Here is an 18,472-nt window from a genome sequence, read left to right on the forward strand (position 1 = left end):
CATCAAACACCTGGCAATGGACAATTTGTTCTTTATTGATTAAAAATTAGACACATGCAGTAAAATACAAAGTCCAAAAAAGGAAAAAAAGCCTGACTATTTTACATCTTTCATTATAATCTACAATACACCAAAGTTGTGAAGAGGATCCATTTTCATTAACAGAGCATTGTCCTTAAAAGTAGGAACTAACTTAAAATTTCCACCTGCGTCCAGGTTCAAATCAGAAATTTGCACAAAAACCAAATTCTTAATGACACTGGAAAACAATTATGAACAGCATTGGCACTTACTGGAACAAAATCAGAAAAGACAGTTGTCTAGCACTGTAATAGCCCAAGTAAATATTTTGGATCCCTACCCAAAAGATCTGGAGATCCATAGAGCAAAACCCATCGGCTTCTTCCTCACTTATTTTCTCCATTAAAGAACTACGGAACCTTGGGTTAGTGTGAGCTCAAGCTCTCTAAGTCCTGGCTTTGGGAAAATGGGGAATAACAATAAATAGATGCTGCATTGTTCCATTTGAGCAGTTTGAGTCCTAACCTTCCTCAGCACCAGTACACAAATGAATGAGGAGGTCCCCAGGGCATGCAGGCAGAGGGAAAATAATACTGTACTACAACTACCTTGTCTCTGTATTCTAAAGGCTCCCAACACATCCACACTGAGCACAGGGTGATGGGAAAATCAAGGTGCCAGCCTGCTCCTCCCAAGCCAACAAGCTCAATGGGGGACACTGTAGGGAGTGCTTTGTGTCAGGCAACAGGGAATGGTGCCAACACACACTTGCCAACCCAGCCACCACCAACTCCCTGCTATCGGGCACTTGCTTCCTGGGCTCTAGAGAGCATCGACTCAGCACCCCAGGATGATCTCACTCCCCAGTTCTCATCTTCCTCTCCCTCCCCTTCACACTCACCAGCCATAGGGCTACAAACAGCCCATGGGGACACACCCAATATCCACCCAGAGGCTACAAGCAACAGGGGGGGTAAAAAAAGAACATGCACAATTCAGGAAGCTTCCACAGCTGCTCATAGAGAACAAGATATAAATACAGATTGTTCATCTGAAAACTTGGAAATTAAAAAAAAAAGAAAAAAAAAAAAAGGAAACAGAACAAAAGTCCTAATTGAACCTAGTCATTCCGCTCTGTTTCTGCATTGTTTGTGTCTGATGGAAACAAAGCTCGTTTCCATCTGCATGTTAAATTACAGACTTACAACTTCTGTGTAGAAAACACTCCAGAGCCAAGAGCAGTTACAAAGGCCAACTGTGAAACAGTAGGAAAAAAAAAAAAAGAGTCAACACCATTTATTATTCACATATTGCATTACAAGTGTCTCTTATCAAACTCAGAGCATAATTTATATTATTCATGTAGAAACTCAACTTCAACACCGCATGGAAAGAAAAGCTAAATCCGTGTGTGACAGGGGTGCAGTGACATCCTGATCAAACGTCGAGGCTTGGGCTGACGCGCAGCCCGACGACCCAAGGGATTGAGTGCAGGAGGGACAAACCCAGCGCCCGCTTTTGCCCAGTACAGCCACTCTACTGGTGATTCTTTATTGCTGTAAAACACGACAGGGGTGGTTCCACGGGTACCAGCTTGCAAAGGACTGGGGAACACATTGGGAAGCCAGCCAGGCATGACCAAACTGGGTTTCAGGGACACTTGGAAGTGCATCTGTTCCAAAGGCAGAGTGACATAGATCTCCTCTCCCTGTGACCATGGATATTGTGTTCGCCATCTGAAAGACCAGTTTCCAGGCAGCAATGCCTCCCTGGTCTGCTTCAAGAACAGACTATGTCTAAAATGCAGAATGAAAGCAGCAGGAAGGACTGCTGAATGTAAATTAAAAGGTTCAGCCCTCATGCCATGCCTGGCACTCATGTGGAGAGAACCAAAATGATAAAGAAAAAAGAAAAAAATTAAGGCAGTTTACATAGGGAAGCTGACTTCTAACACCTCAAAGTCAAGGAACTTCTCCAAAACACAAACACAAGGGAAGGAAGTTCTCCCTCCTGTGGGTTAAGACTCTGCTTGCTTTCTCGGGTGCAAGCATTCAAACCAGCAGTTTTAAAACACACAGCCAAAGAGAAGCAGATTTCTCAGCACTCCAGGTGACCCAAACAACATGTACACTGGTGTTTCAGATAGAAGGAAAAGCGGGTAAAGAACGAAAAAAAAAATCCGTTCAGTATTAAAACTTGTGCAAAAACAGCAAGTGAAAAAGAATGAAACCACATGTAAGCAAACACTTAGGCAAGATCATCAGAGCAGTGGAACCCCCTGCTTCGTACTCAGTAGTATTTTTCTTTAAAGTAAGGCAATAATAAAATGAACATGCAGGCAATGACGTGTTGGGTCTGCATGTTTGAGATGACAGATACAAAAACATGAGAGTTGTTTACAAAAGGTGTAAACGTCATCAGTAATTTCAGGAAGGTTTGTGATCCTATTAAGGAAAATGTTAAAGCTTCTAGGAAGGGGGCTGTAGTTCAATTCTTTGGCAGTAGTGGTTTTTTTTTAGGCTAACAGAAGCATTACGAATATGCACATGTGGGTTCTCTGTTGGGAAACATCTCCTGGGACCAATGTTTAGCTGATGCTGAGCTGTGCAAATCCTATAAGTTTGCCATCATCCGGAATTTCTGAGCCGTCGACACCAGATGCCTGAAACAGGGAACAGAGATCCAAATAGCAACACACGTGCTCTACCTTCCAGCAGAAATCACAAGCAGGTGTATCAGGGTGGGGGGAGGAAGCAGACACAGGACAGCTTTGCACTGTATTCAGCAACTTGCAGTACCCAAAGTTAAAACTGTGTGCTTTCGCTTTTTTTTTTTTTTTTTTAAGATATGAAGGGCTGGGACTGAAGTTTTGCCAATGCCTGCTCCAACTAGATATTATACGTGCAGTAACTGGGGTAAAACAAGTGAAAACTCCTTACAGGAAGAGTAAAAAATAAAATAAGAGCACTTACAGCTTCACTCCCAATAACCTGATTATGCCCTTGCTTTGCCACTGTAACTCCCCCTGAATTTCACCACCTCAAAGATTCACCTGCTCTACTCCTAGTTTTGGCTCTTTTCTTTGGCCCACCACTCTTTTATTTTCCTTTTTTCTTCTTCATTTCCCCCTTTCCTCCACAGGGACAATGTATTTGGACCCTCCCTCATTCTCTTCCTCCAAGAAAGGAGTCTGTGGCAATTCTTAGCCCATCCACCTGCCTTGAAATATTTCTGCAAGTGCACATCCCAAGCCCCAAAAATACCCCTCTACAACATTTACATATATTAATTAGCACATCATCTCATGCTTATTTATCCCAGGTACTGCTCAGAGGATACAAGCAGGGAGGTCTGCAGTGCCTACAGTTATAGAACCAGTAAGAAGCTTTGAGAAAGAAGGGAGGATTTAGAGTCCATACATCAGATGCCTGCAGTAAACATCTACATGCAATGCCTTCTCCTTGCAAGGGACAACTTGATCAATTAGGGAACAGGAATAAATACCAGTCTGAAAGTGATGGATCTGTTTGCCTGGGGCTCTTCCACAATTTTCTGCAAATTAGCTGCAACTGAAATCACACAGATACAAAGAAAATGGGCAAATATTAGGACAGGCTGGAGAAAAACATCCCAAACTCATTAGTCCTCTTTCTACTACTTCACAAACTTTGAATTTTTACACTGATAATGAAAGGTTTAGGTCTCAGTCTACTTAAATCTAAAGTGTTGAACTGTGAAAATGCTGTTATTGTTCCTACATTACTCTTTCAGGGGTTGTTATTTTTCCCAGGATGTGATGGGACAACAGTAATAACTGCCCAACTGCACCTGGAAATCCAGGTAATTTTGCACTAGCAGCTTTCCTGTGTACAAGGAACAGCTTTGCTTGCTGCAGTTGGAATACACAGGCAGTGCAGGCAGTTTAAAAGTCTCACCTGCTGCACAGGAGGATTCATTTATTTAGCAAACTGCTGTTTGAGGCAGCTGTTCCCCTCATACAACTCTGCTGCTGCCCCAGGGCACTTGCAACTCACACTTCCTTCCCCAGCCCTAATCAAACCCAAAAAGCCTGGCTGATTCCAGTCCCACAGCTCTCTTGCACAGGACCTGTGAGCAGGACAGCCTTGTGCAGCAGTTTGGTGGTGCATCTGTCAGATGATAATGATTTGGCTAATGCATCAATTAGACTTCATTCTGCATTACAAGGAACATTTGCTTCACAATGTTACCAACTAAATCATCTTCCTGTGAACTGGGGGTTGCCTATATGTTGGCACAGAACTGTCACCAGAATTGACAGCAGTTGTGCAGGGCCACTGGGGTAGAGACAAGGCCAGAGGAAATTTTCCTATCACCCACTAACCAGGTCATTTTTAACATGTAAAAAATTACTGAAATGGTTAGAGCAGAAAAAATAATTTGTAATTACCTATTACCAGATCTCTGCCATCAACAAGACCTGCTGAAATGAGCTCCTGAGACACACCATCTGCAGTATCTGTTGGAGAAAAACCCAAGAGCCATCACCACAGAGCAGAAATTGTCCAGCTGGTGAAGGCACCACACAGAAACCTGAAGAAGCTTGTACAAACTAAATAGCAGAAGTGCCCTTTACAAAAGACAGAGATCAGGGTGCACACCAGGTGCTGTGAATTCACTGAAGGACTGCACTTCAGCCATATCCATGAGTTTTACAGCAGTGCTCCAAGCCCAACCACAACAAGCCCTTTAGGAAGGCACTGTGGACAGACACTCACACAACAGCACAACACCAAACACAGAACTTCCCCTTCACACTGGAATTTCCCACCAGCTCACCTTTCCCTGGGGTGAATTCAAACCGAATATCATGGAGCTCTTTATTTGAATTCCTGTGGAAAGAAGAGAATTTTATATAAAAGAGACCATTTCATGGCATGACAGGTGGCCAAAAGAGAGTGCTGCCATTGAATAATCAGCCTGTGAATTCATTGCATTCTACCCCCTCAAAGGCAGAAATTCATCCCCTGGATGTGCATGTGGAAGCAGCACAGTCTGCCTCCCAGCCTGCCAGAGCCTGGGCCAGTCCAGGACAGTGAGTGTCACCTCTCTGCTACTAGGCCATGCTGTTCCACTGTCTCAACAACTCATATCCCTCAGCACAGATATCCTGGCAGCACATGTTTCAGAGGAGGGAAGTGCTCACTGGCTGCAGATGCACACACATTATGGATGTGATGCTCAGAATCCCCACTCCAATGCCTACCAACAACCAGGATGCCTCCAAAGATGAGAGGCAGGCTCTTTGAATAACAAAAAGCAGTGTGTGGCATGAGTGTAGAAAGATTCTTTTTTCTGCCTGTTTCCAGTGACACAGAGCAGAATCCACTCTCTGAACTGGGTAAAAGCTCTTCACCCTCAGAACTGGCTGAAGTCTGAAGTTGTACATGAAGATTAAGATGGTCCAGCACAAGGCCAGAACCCCTGGATCCCTGAATCCTTTTAGAAAACCCAGCTAGCTCCTCTTTCCCACTCCATGAGAGTTTAGCAATGTTTACACAAATACCAAAACCTCTTTCAATACAGGTTTTGCCAAACTGACGTGGATGTGATAAACTGCTTTTCCAAGTCACAGTTTCAGAAGAGCAGGTGAAATCCAAGCTGACACACACTTAACCACCACCCTATTAATTAACAGGCACAGAAGAGTGTCAGTGGGCCTCTCTACAAAGGCTCATGTTAACAGAACAGGTCACTTTTGTGTCCTTACCTTAACCTTAATACAAGGTTGATGGGGACTCTCTCATCTTCCGGTACCAGAGCTGCAGCAGGGGCTGCAGGTGGGGCCTGCAACAGGATTACATCATTTTAAGGCAGGTTAACAATACCTTGCTCCAGTTTAAAAACTAGAGCTAACCTTGATCAACTACAGATACAAATAAAAGTTAACTCATCATTGGAATCATGGCACTACACTGAGAAAGATAACAGGCCAATGAACCAGGAAAAGTTCATACTTAAACAGGAGGGTTTCTGCAATTGCCTTGGAAAGAGTAAAAGCTGCACAACTCTGAGAAATGCCAAAATGGCAGGAGACTTCAGAAGTGCTAAATGGAAAAAGATTACTTGCTTTGCATTAAAACTTAAGGTTTTTGGATATTCCTGACAGCTTCAAGACCTCCTGTTTTAATCTCTGCCTCAAACATCTGATTTAAAAACCTGATACAACTGTATCAGGAAAAAACTGAATTGGCAGATTAGCATGTACTCTCAGTTACCCTTTTTTTTTCTCCATGAAATCAAAGTCTTTAAGAGCTTCTAGCAGCAATTTTATAGCTGCCTATTTTCAATTCTAAATTACCTCTGAGTAACTATTGGAACATGTAATCAAATAATTTCATATTGGTTAGCAGCAGATTTCCAATAGGGATGATCCAGGAGTTGCCCTGCATTTGTTACAGCACTTGTGATATTTCCAGTACAGAGCTAAGTGTTATTCAATCTCCACCAAACAAACCCAAATAAAATGGAGAGGGGTCAGTCACCTGTACTGCCCATGCTGAGATAAGTGTTTTATACCTGCAGGAACTAGACAGACACAACACCAGGCTGATAATTTAGGCACAGAAGTCTTGACCAAGTGTTTTTTATCTAGATTACTTGTTTTTTCACAAGAGAAAAGGAAAATAACACTTTGTTTAAAACTAGCATTTTACTTCAAGGTGCTAGCAATGCAGCTCAGGGTTTGTGATCACAACCTGGTTTCTGTTGAAGCTGAAAACCACCAGGTCAGTGAAAACAAACAAGGTTTCATGGAGAAACCCAGAGCTCTCAAAACAGTAACCACTAAGCAACAAGAACCAGAGGAGAGCCATAAAGAATAACACACTGACACAGAGAGCTGTGAGGAATAACATATGTAGAGCTATAAAAAAGAGCATATTGACACTAAGAGCTACAGAGAAGAACACACTGACACAAGTTCATGAAGTTCAGCTTAGGACAAACTACCAAAAAATAAGATATTGGGCACTAGTGGCAGATATGCTGCTAGTGCATATCCCAAGTGTCACTGACACCAACACTGCTCTAGCCTTCACTGCTGCTGGTGTTTCAACTGCTGCATAAAATTCAGGGATTAAATACTGACCTTTTTAAGGAGATTTGAAGGGGGTTGATTTAAGTATCAAAGCTATTTTAACATTGCCAATAATATATCAAACTTCCACTGTTTCAGGTTGCTCTGGCACATCTGGAATGGAACAGCTAAGGGCAAACCTGAAAGCTGGCAGGAAGGGTGTCTGCTCTTACCTGGGCTGCTGCTGGGGCTGCTGCTGCTGCTGGGGCTGCTGGAGGAGCCTGGCTGGGTGGAGGTACAGCAGTTGGAGGTTGTGCAGGTGCTTGTCCTGCAGCCTGAGGTAGTTCAGTAGGTGCCTGTGCTGGAGCATTGAGTGAAGGACCTGGAGGCTCAGCTGATGGAAACAGCTGCAAGCAAAAAGGAGTTTTAGTGAGAAAGGGAACTCAAGAGCTCTGATTCAAGCACCAGCTTTCCCAGAAGTGCTTGTCTGCCACATAAATCACTTAGAGAAGTTCAGTGCCCAGGGCATTCCCAGGCCTCCAGGACATTAATGCTGATCCCAAGTTGGTGTTCAGGGGTTTAAGGTGTCCTTATGTCCAGGGAACCATTCTGTCCTGACATTTGCAAGTTTTACTCACCAGTAAACCAAGATACCAGCATGGCTGTGGATCTTGGACTAAAATTACACTCTGTGGCAAGGCTGCATGTACATAGACATATCCAGCTGGGATGAGAGCACCCTCTCAGTCTCCCTCTTCCCTGGAATCTGAGTCCTACTTGTATTTTCAAGCAGCCATGCCCTCAGAGCAGAGCAGCCCTGCTTTGACTTGTGGTTCCTTTCAGAGAACAAACCCCAGCAAAGCAGTGAGATAACTATTGACAACTGAGCCTTTCATCAAGCAAATCTCAGAGTAATTTGGGTATCAATGGAAAGTGAATTCAGAGTTCTTCAAATTACGCTAGAGAAGATTTAGGATTGGACTTTACTTTAGTCTCTTGCAAAAAACAAATCCAACCAATCAAACAAAAAAAATCCATATGAAATTAATTGGAGGGTGAGGAAAAGAGCTAAATGGAAATTTAATCTCTTTTTTACCTCTTGTTATTCAGTACAGAGAAACCAATTTTGGCGAGGGAGCCAAAGAACTGTCAGCTTGATGGCACTTCAGTGTGCCCTCCAGCTTACTCTGGCAGGTTGTAGGAAATATAAATCACCTTCTATAAATGCTGGAAACCTGGACAGGAGACTTCCAATGGGAAAATTCATCCCAAAGGGATTCTGGCTTTCAGCGCTTTTTTTTTTTTTTTTTTTTAATTTAGAATTTATGTCAAATTACAGTGCCAGAACTGTAGTCTTTCTCAAAATCACCCTTTAGAAACACTTCTTGGAAACAAATGAAGGAAGAACAGGACAGCCCAACCCAAGACTAATTTCTAGGAGACAGCTCTGTTTATCTTTCAACACAGGTAGGGAAAGACAGACATAGCACAGTCTCTGGCAGATAAGCTGTCCCTATCACTGAAAGATGAGACATACTAATATTCCTAATGTAGCAAACAGTTCAAAACTGAAGAAAGACGATAAATTGCAATTGAAGTTGTGTTTGCTATCAAATACTACTACAGAATTCCTTCACAGTTCTGAGCACAGGTTCCAAACCAGAGAATTAGACAATGTAAACCAGACATCCTAAAGTTGTGTTCTGTTGGGTTTGTGTAGTTTGGGTTTTGTTTTTTTTTAAGGAGGAAATGAGAAGACAGTTGTTTTGCTCAGATTATTCTTGTGACCTATTCATTACCTCGCAACAAACAGACTTTTGCCACAGCAAGCTGACAAGACATACAACAAACTTACCTCAAGAAGAGCTCTTGGCATTACACAGCCAAGGATTCCTTTTATAGGGAGCTCTTCAAACAGAGCTCAGCTAGATACTGGCTTCTACTTCACACAATATTGCTTTCAAAGGCTAATAAAGCATGTTCCTTGAAACATTTGCAATTATAACTTACCTCGGAATTCTGTACAGGTTCTTTCACTCTGGGAGACTAAAAAAAGAGAAAAATATGTCATTGCCTAGACCACAGTGAAGCTTACTGACTAGGAGGACTTGTCAGAACCATACTGAACATGAGAAACCTACATAATTGTTTGAAGTTACACGTGTATTAGGATGCATGATAAAAGGGACACCACACAATTTGTTGTCACATTGTGCCACCCAGAAGCACAGCCACGTTTCAGACCCTGCAGTCAGTATTTCCACAGTGGAACACAACACCCTAAGTTGCTATCACTGTTACTTGTTAGCAAAATCCAGGACTCTTGAAGATCACTCACATTGGATCAAATTACTTAAGCATCAAGATGGGAAAATCCATTTTAAGCTACTCAAGTCTGGCAGAAAAAAATAAATGTAGATCTGCCTGGCAGAATCCTGCTAAAAAACAAGTTCCCTTCACTTAGGGTGGTAGTTTCCAAACCAACTTGCTTAAAACATACAGAACCTCTGTAGGGTGGGAGGGAGGAATCAGCTTTGCTTGTGCTGCTTTTTAGAAGGAAATCCCTGGCCTGCTCCCCCTGCCTTGGACCCTGCATTCTGCTGTGCTCTTTGTGAGAAAAAGCAGGGAACTGACAGGTAGGTGAACACTCAGCAGAGAAACAAAGAGACCAGTGGAACAATGGGGAAAGTGCAGGCAAAGCAACGTGACCAGCTTGTGCTTATCAGTAAAACAAAGATAACACTGCCCTAGCTGTTTCACATGAGCAGGGGGGAATTGCAAAGTACTCCTGGAAAGCCCTGCAATTAAGAGAGCCTGCAACTTTGACTTCCAGCAAGTCCATTTAGTGGAGACAGGTGGAATGGTTTGGTCCATGCTGGGAATAAAAAAGCCCTGCTCCTTGTCCACATAATGGTCTAACAGGTTGCTGTCTGGACAATACAAGCTGGACAACAGAACATTAAGGCTCATCATGCCCCTACCCTGAGAGTGTTTCTCCACTAATAGAGGCCACTACCTTAATGAGTGCAGATCAGAGCAATTTGTAACATTTGACTCAGAGGCTTCTTGTGAGAAAAGGTTAAAAAGTCTCACTCTCAGAACAGCAAGTTTCAAAAAGGCCTCTGGACAGGGGGAAAAGGAACAGTTTTCTCAGTATGACTATATGTATGGTGACCCACTGTCAGGGTAAAAGTCACACAGCCAGAAAGGTAAAGCCTGAAATCCATTTTAGTGTGCTTAGCCTTCACTTGACAGTTACCAAGTGGGATGGAAAATGGCATTGCTCGCCGAGAAATAGCCCTGCTCCACATCTGCAGGCCACAGCTGCTGCAGAGTTCTTCCAGGAACAAAGCTCATACCCAAGAGTACACAGATGCCTCAAAGAATTACCTAAAAGGAAAGATCAGTGTGCTAAGCACTGTACAGATGAGTATGGAAACACTGGCCCTGCCCCTCAGCTGACAACTGATCCAGATAAATGACCAACAGAAGTGGTGAGAGCCACTTGAGTATGAGCCAGCAAGTGCCCAGGTGGCCAAGAAGGCCAATGGCACCTGGACTGTATCAGGAATAGTGTGGCCAGCAGGACCAGGGCAGTGACTGTCCCTTGTACTCAGCACTGCTGAAGCACCTTGAGTGCTGTGCTCAGTTTTGGGCCCCTCACTACCAGAAGGACGTTGAGGGGTTGGAACAAGTCCAGAGAAGGGAAACAGAGCTGGGAATGGCTCTGGAGCCCCAGAAGCAGCTGAGAGAGGTGGTGGGGGGGCTCAGCCTGGAGAAAAGGAGGCTCAGGGGAGACCACTTCATCTCCAGAACTCCCTGACAAGTGGGTGCAGCTAGGTGAGGATCAGGCTCTTTTCCCAGGTAACAAGTGAAAAGAAAAAATGGCTTCAAGTTGCACCAGGAGAGATTTCACTTGGATATTAGGAAAGATTTCTTTACTGAAAGGGTGCCCAGTGAAGTGGTAGAGTCACCACCTCTGGAGGTGTTCAGAAAATAGGAAGAGGTGGCACTTGGGAACAGGCTTAGTGGTGAACACAGTGGCTCTGGGCTATCAGTTGGACTCAACAATCCTGGAGGTCCAGCCTTAACAATTCTATGATTTTATTAAACACATGGACAGAAAGAAAACAGGACAAACATTAAAAAACATTTACCTAAGGCACAAATAGGATGACTTTGGAGATTAGTTCTAACTAATTTTTGCTTGTGTAACCAAAGATGATGTGAGTAAGCAGTGAAATGTGACCAACATAAATCACCACTGCACAGATTTATCAGGTAACAGAAAGTGCACAATTTAAAAGCACACAGAGCACAACTGCTTTAATTTTAATTCAAGGTTTTAAATGCAGAGAGGAAGTTCAGAAGGTCTTTATATCCAAAAAGTAATGTTGACCCAGCAAGTCACCACATTCAGTGAATTGAGGAGATATTTTTGGCTTTGGGTATAATAAATATTTGCCTGCTTTCAGGTGCAGTACTAGGAGGAGACTTGTAAAATATGTTTGTATATATTAAATTCACCCTATTTTTTCTGTGAAGTGGAAACAAGTAAAAAATACCAACCCTTTCCAATTTTGTTGACGATTTTATGCAGGTTAATACTTCAGTATTTTGGCACATTAAGTCAATCAACAGGGCCTCCTTTTACTGCAGAAAAACGCAGGTACAGACAGCATCACAGAATCACAAATTGTTTTGGGTTGGAAAGGATCTTTAAGAATCCTCTACTCCACCCCCACTGCAAGGGACAGGAAAAAAAAGTGCCACCTAGTTATTCTACCCAACAACCTGGTTAAAATTGCAGAGGGATTTACAGACAGGTAGAATTTATACCAAGTGTTTGAAATACGTCCAAAACCACAGGATAAACACTAATTCTCAATAACACCACTGTATTCATGGCAACAATTTGGCAGTTTGGATACAAGTCTTAGGCCTGCTTGAAAAGGAATCAAATTCAAGTACCCAGGCAGACATGTAGAGAGGTCTGAGGTTCCACAGTGCCCTTCCTGACATCCTGGAACATGCAGGTGCCCCAGAGTGCTGTGTTACAACATGGGGTGCCTCCAAAATGATAATATACATCTACAGGGAGGTAACTGAATTGAGACCTACTACTCCAACATCCTTCCTAAAGGTTTGCTGAATGGGAGACCTGCAAGTAAGGGCCAAGCACAGCCCAAATGAGAGTGATCAGGACAGGCAGCAGCACAAGAAAAATATATCAAAGCATCAAGAAAAAACTGTCTTGAAAAGGAGCTTGTAAACATGTGTGTCAATCTGCTTTTTCCTGTCTAAGAGGAATGAAACAAGTAAGTACTGTTCAAAACACAGTAAACAGTGTTAAGTCATGGTAGCCTGAGCTTTGAGACAAGACACAAGAAGTTCTAAATAATCTCTGGAACAGAATTAGGGTCTTTTACAATACTGCCTCCTAACATTTGATGGTATTCTAGCCTACAAAATGAATTTAGAAGAATTCAGCTTACATCTTATAGCTTATTAATCAAAGAATTTCACTAGTAGCTACCTGGTACCAAGAGATTTTTCCTTGATCGTGTATAATACAAATCTGGACACAATAAGCTCTTTAAGAAGTCACAAGAGTTGCTGTCACAAATAATGCATTTACTGTATCAAATGGTTTTTTAAAACTAAAGCATTTCAGAAGATCCTGAAAAGACGCAAAATCTTGCATTTAATACTGAAGTGTCTATTCACAACAGCAACAGATGCCAGAGTAAGGAAAGAGAAATGAGAGAAGTTGTAAAGGGACAAATGCTTCAAACCAATACTGCTTTTTTCCCTTTCATACTGAAAAGCTTCCTCTAAACATCCTTCACAGTCTCACTAATTCAATTACAGGATGATTAAAACACAGTCCATTTCCAGCCACCCGCTGTAGTGAAAAGAGACCAGGCAAACCCACAGTCAAAACCACACAGTCAAAACCACACAGGTGACTGCTGGGGGAAGACAACCTGAAAATTCATTGTAATCTTTCAGCTGATCATTATACATTACTCCTCTGAGTTGCTGGGGGGTTTGTATATGTGTTGGGAGAGGGGAAAGTGGTGTTTTCTTGAGGATTTTCAAGCACAAGACTAATCACTCCTGTGACTTCAGGGATGCTGTGAGGTTTTCTACCAGGATTAATCAATTTCAGTGTCACTGAGGGGCAGAACCAGTCATGTTTCAGGAATCAGCCATAAGAACAGGCCCTATTGATTTCAGCTCCATCCTGGAGAGGGCAGTAGGATAAAACCTCTCCTGACACTCCCACAAGAAAGCATCTCAAGCAGTAAGCACCCTTAAAGGGAATATCCTAGCTTGCAGTGTATTAGTATGCTGAGCTGGGAGCAGGCTGTCTGAATTAACATTTCCAATTATACTGAACACTCCTGAATGAGACCAGCTGTGCCCCACCACAATGACAAAAAAGATCAATACAATTTCTTCAACCTTCAGTCTGCTTTCTTTGCTTCAGCTTCCAACTCGAGGGAAGGGATTACAGATTGCTGTGTATAATGCTGAAGGCCATGTGCTCCCCAAATATTTTCAGACCTACCACAAATGGACAACAAAACAGAGACAGTGGAGTTTGAGGACCCACCCTGAGCTGTGAAATTGCTGCTCTGCCTTCCTCACTTTCTTCATCAAGCTCATCATCACTCCATTCCCAGCCACCATCTTCAGTTTTATGAAGACGCCCACTGGAGCCTGGGACTCTCCGGACCTGCCCAGCACAAGAACACAGAATTTACATCTCAAGCAAATAGTTTCCTCAGTTGATTTTAGAAGAAATAGCACCAGAACATCTTCATATTCTATCACCTGCCATGGTGTCTGACTATTTTGTTGAAACTAATAGCTCTACCTAGAAAAAGCTGTACTCGAGTCGTTATTATTAAAAACATGAATACAAGCACAAAAAATAGTACAACTGTAACAGCAAGAGCCCAGGAGGCTTTCAGTACCTTTTTGGATCTTTCAGTGATTGTTGGTGCTCTCTGCAACATCTTCTCTTGTAAAAACTCTTTATTCTGCAAAGAAAAAAATACCAAACATTTGCATTGCTGAAAATGTCCTTTGATGCCTTCACTGTCTCTGATAAAGTAACAGTTGTTTCTAGCAGAAAGTGGTTTACATGTCTCAACCGTATTCCCCCAAGGATATTAACCACTCCCCTACTTTGGCCTGCAGTATGTGATATTTCATCCTAAATACCTTTTCAGTGAACAGTGGCACTCTCCTTATGCAAAGTGACATGGAATTAACAACAGAGGAGCTTGATATTATTCTGATTTATTTGGAAATATACATATTATACTGCAGTATCTGGTACCCTGCTGAGGCATTTGGCATTCTTCCACTTGCAGCTACTACACCATCTGGATTCAAACCCTGTGCTTTATCTTACTCCTAAATTTATGCCTGTCCAACTGTCAAAGACAAACCTCAGACAGGCTGGGATGTAGGAATCCCTCTGTGCTGGAGCAAACAGAAATTGGGACAGCAAGATTTAAAGTGGCTGAAAAAATGTACAGCATTTATGTTTAGAGAGGAAGTAAATGCAGTGATCACAACTGAATATTGGGGAACTGCTGTGATGCTTTATTGTATTAAATTTCCTCTTCAGCAAGCTGCTCCAGACTGGCCAGTTAGGGCTTCTGAGAATACAACTTTCTCACTGCTGAACTGTGGGGCCAAACTTGTGGCAGCAGGGGAAGCAGGGCAGTCCAGGCCAGCACCCTGGCATTTGGCTGGGTATTCCACACCACACCAGTGCAATTGGAAAGCTCTGCTGTCCCTGCCCACGCAGAGCTCCCAGAATTCCCCCAGGATGGTTGCTTGCAGGCAGGATGGAGAGTCTCAAGACACACTCTGTCATTCCTGATAAGTGGCTCCCAGCATTATCAAACACACTTTTACATAACCTCGATGGTATTTACATATATGACTCAATATAGATGTACAGAAGCTGCACTCTTCAGCCCTCAAGTTCCAGCTGTCAGATTGGCAGTGGCTGATGTGTGACAGTAATTTAACCCCAAGTGTGAACTGGCACACGTTTGCACTCCAGATGCCGGGTTAAGCAGTGCCTCATTTACAATAATGTTAATTTTCTATCACCACCCTGCTAATATGTCTCCAGCAGCTTAATGAAAGCACGAAGGAGATTTAACACACAATGAAGTGTAACATGAACTAGAACTTGCAGAACCAAATGGAGAAAGGTCAGCAATGTGTAAACCATCTTGTCACTTTGGACACCAAGTGTGCATCCAGCATACAGATGCAGACTAATCAGCTGCCTAAAAATCCCACTATGGACAGTGAAACCCCAGTTAATACTGTCAAGAGCCCAGACATCAATTAAACTTGCCCTCAAGCAAACTTCTGCATTTCATCAACTGGATCACCCTCCAGACTTCTCTGGTTCACAGAATTATCAAATCACACAATACCTGAGTCAGAAGGGACCCACAAGGATCGAGTACAACTCCTGGCCCTGCACAAGACACCCCAGCAGTCCCACCTGAGAGTGTTGTCCAAACGCTCCTGAAGCTCTGGCAGTCTTGAGGTTGTGACCATTTCCAGAGCCTGTTTAGTGCCCCACCACCCTCTGGGGGAAAAACCTTTCCCTAATATCCAAACTAAACATCCCCTGACACAGCTTCAGGCCATTCCCTTGGGTCCTGTCACTGGTCACCAAAGAGATCAGCATTTGCCCCTGTGCTTCTCCTCAGGAAGAGGAAGTGCAACTTTCCCTGGGTTGCACCTGTAAAGATTCCTGTCAGCTTTAATAGGGCATCCAGCTCCTGTACAGATATCTGGCATGGCCAATTCCATTTAAGCATCTTAATCTGGGCGTTGAAAACTACTCTGATTAATTTGTGATGCTGCTGTGCTATGCCAAGTATGCAGTCTCTTTTTGACACATTAATCTGTATTCTGCTATAAATCCTGTGCACTTTGATCACAAAAAAAAATAAGCAAACAGAAAACATTCCCCATGCTCATGGAAATGCAAATCCTGCCCTGTGCTACTGCTGTCTGTCTCCCGCAGTAAGACCTTGCACGTTGCAAATGCACTAATCTCCAGGCAGTAATTACATAATGCTCGCTGGCAGCTCACTCCAAGGCTAGAAACGGGAGTTTCCCACTGTTTTGTATCACAGGATCTTCACTTTCCATAAGGCAACACAGGGTGGAATATCTTTGGTAGCTCTTGCACAGTGGGTCTCATTCAGCCCCTCGCACACAGACTGATTAGAGAGTTCACTAAAATCTAAGTTACACTCACTGCAGCAGAGACCTTTATGGTTGGACAGGCAGCCAGAATGGCACCATTGCAAAGCAAGAACAAACCCAAAAGGCACTGAAAGACAGTTAAATGCTCAAGAATTCCTAGATAATTTCTGTTAACAACAGCATACACAGGAGATACAGAAGGGGGGTTTTATTCTGCTCCTTCACAATGACCCATTCAACTCACTCAGCTCTGCTGGCTCCAAGTGAAAGAGCCCACACTCCTGACAGTAAAGCTGTCACCCACACCTATCATGCTTCTGAAAAGTCCTTTCCATAGCCTCTGCACAAATCAGTTTAGGAAGTGTTTTCTTACCTTTGCTTTTGTGAAAAATTTGTGTCTTAGGAGTTCTGCTGCTGTTGGTCTGTCAATAAAAACAGATGTAGAAAAGACAATTATAAATGCTCCCTTTCAACCCAACGGTCTTCCAGGCTGCTGCAGCTTGTTGGCATCTTGTGAAGGCATCAGCTTCTCCTGTATAATTCCCCTAAAATCAATGTATTCCAAGTAAATTTTACACCAGCAATCTTTTAAATTACCCAGTGTATTCTGAACAAGGCCTATTCTGTTCAAAAGCAATGAATGACTTGGGACTGGTGGGAAGAATTTGCTCCCATTTTGATGCTGAACTTGAAACTCTTAGATAACAACAGAATCACAGAAAAAAATTGCTCAAAATGGAAATCACAGAATCATCACTGGAGTGCAGTATTCACCCTGTGCAAAAGTTATTTCAGAGATACTTGATTAAATGTGTGCAATTCATTCTATTAAACATAAGCAGAATGATCAATCTTGGTCTAAAAGAACATGAACAAGTATAAACTATTTTCCCCTTTAATTCAGACTTCAGAATAAATACTGGAAAGTGACAGACATCCCTTGGTCAGTTTAGGAGGAATTTGCTAAAGACTCAAGCCTACATGAGAAAGTAGCAGCTTACAGCATTTTCCACACTGCAAACAGTGCTTAAATAGTAGCAGAGTTTAATCAGTGACTTGCAAAGGCCATTCATCACAGGGTTTATTTCATCACAGAGTACTCCAACAAAAGGCATCCACCTCAGAGCAAGGGAGTCCCTAAAATAATGAAAAAGGAATTGCACTAAGTTCTGCAACATGCCAACATCCTGCTTCCACAGTCAGGACAATGCCAGTGGCTGTCAGAAGTGCTTGAGGAGAGAAGGGGTGTGCCACGATTCAGTGATTATGTATAACCTGATCAGCACACATCCTAACCTGCACAGATAGGATATGCTTCAGAAAGGGGAAAAAATGTCATGCTGGGGAAAAAACCCAGCTTTCAACTTTTATCAAGCACTCCACTGGATTCATTATGCATTTCAAGTGTAATGCTTGTTAGAAGAGAGACTCATTGCACAGTGCGTGAGAAGCCTGTGTTCCTGGATCTGACACAAGAGGGAACTGAAAAGTGTCTTCATTATTATTATTTTATGAAAGCACTTTTTCCTTTCCAAAATTAAGTCTGCTTACTGAGGAGGAAAAAAAAAAAAAAAAACAACCTAAGAGGTATTAAAAATGGCACAGCACACACACCACCCCCTTGGTAATATTTCCTACATCACTGAGTGGTCAAGGTACTGTTCAAGGAAGGCTGAAAGTGTCATCAGGTCACTTGAGCAATCAGTATTGAGGAAAACATGTTGGTAAAATTTGTCAGTGTTTTTCCTGATTTCCCATCCAAACCAAATACGACATATAATTAAACACGTCAAAGCTACACTGAAAGCCTTCTCTGCACTGCTAAATTTTAAAAAGTTTATTTATGTAGTTTTGCAAGTAAACACACATTCCCCAACCTGCAATTTCTGATTTGTAAACACAAAGCAGTTTTGACTGGGAACAAAACATGAACTGAAGTCACCTGCTGGAGGTGGCCAAGGGAGAATGGCCCTACCCAGGCAGTGGACTGGGATGCACTCTCATTAACCCAAATGGAAAATGTGTGCCCTGGCCAGGCACAGTGCCAGACATTTATCCATAAAAATAAGGACAGCCAAGAGAATTTGTTGCCACACAGCAAGATTGCTGTTTTCCTTGTGACTGAACGTTTGG

General features: G+C 42.8%; 1 protein-coding gene across 4 annotated transcripts in view; it reads right to left on the reverse strand.

The window, feature by feature from the left end:
- Positions 1–13: 13 nt before the first annotated feature.
- The window catches only part of OXSR1 (oxidative stress responsive kinase 1), an 88,091-nt gene continuing 69,632 nt past the window's right edge, over positions 14–18,472 (reverse strand). For all 4 annotated transcript variants that reach the window (XM_068175462.1, XM_068175467.1, XM_068175451.1 and 1 more), the window contains exons 9-18: positions 16,713–16,761; positions 14,062–14,127; positions 13,698–13,820; positions 9,089–9,124; positions 7,312–7,485; positions 5,771–5,847; positions 4,840–4,892; positions 4,451–4,519; positions 3,526–3,590; positions 14–2,683 (exon numbers count right to left, since the gene is read on the reverse strand). In XM_068175462.1, coding sequence (XP_068031563.1) covers positions 2,609–2,683; positions 3,526–3,590; positions 4,451–4,519; positions 4,840–4,892; positions 5,771–5,847; positions 7,312–7,485; positions 9,089–9,124; positions 13,698–13,820; positions 14,062–14,127; positions 16,713–16,761 — 787 coding nt within the window. In that variant the 3' untranslated portion in view covers positions 14–2,608. The remainder of the gene's footprint in view (positions 2,684–3,525; positions 3,591–4,450; positions 4,520–4,839; positions 4,893–5,770; positions 5,848–7,311; positions 7,486–9,088; positions 9,125–13,697; positions 13,821–14,061; positions 14,128–16,712; positions 16,762–18,472) is intronic.

This window comes from Anomalospiza imberbis, chromosome 1 (assembly GCF_031753505.1).
Source record: "Anomalospiza imberbis isolate Cuckoo-Finch-1a 21T00152 chromosome 1, ASM3175350v1, whole genome shotgun sequence".
Taxonomy (NCBI): Eukaryota; Metazoa; Chordata; class Aves; order Passeriformes; family Viduidae; genus Anomalospiza; species Anomalospiza imberbis.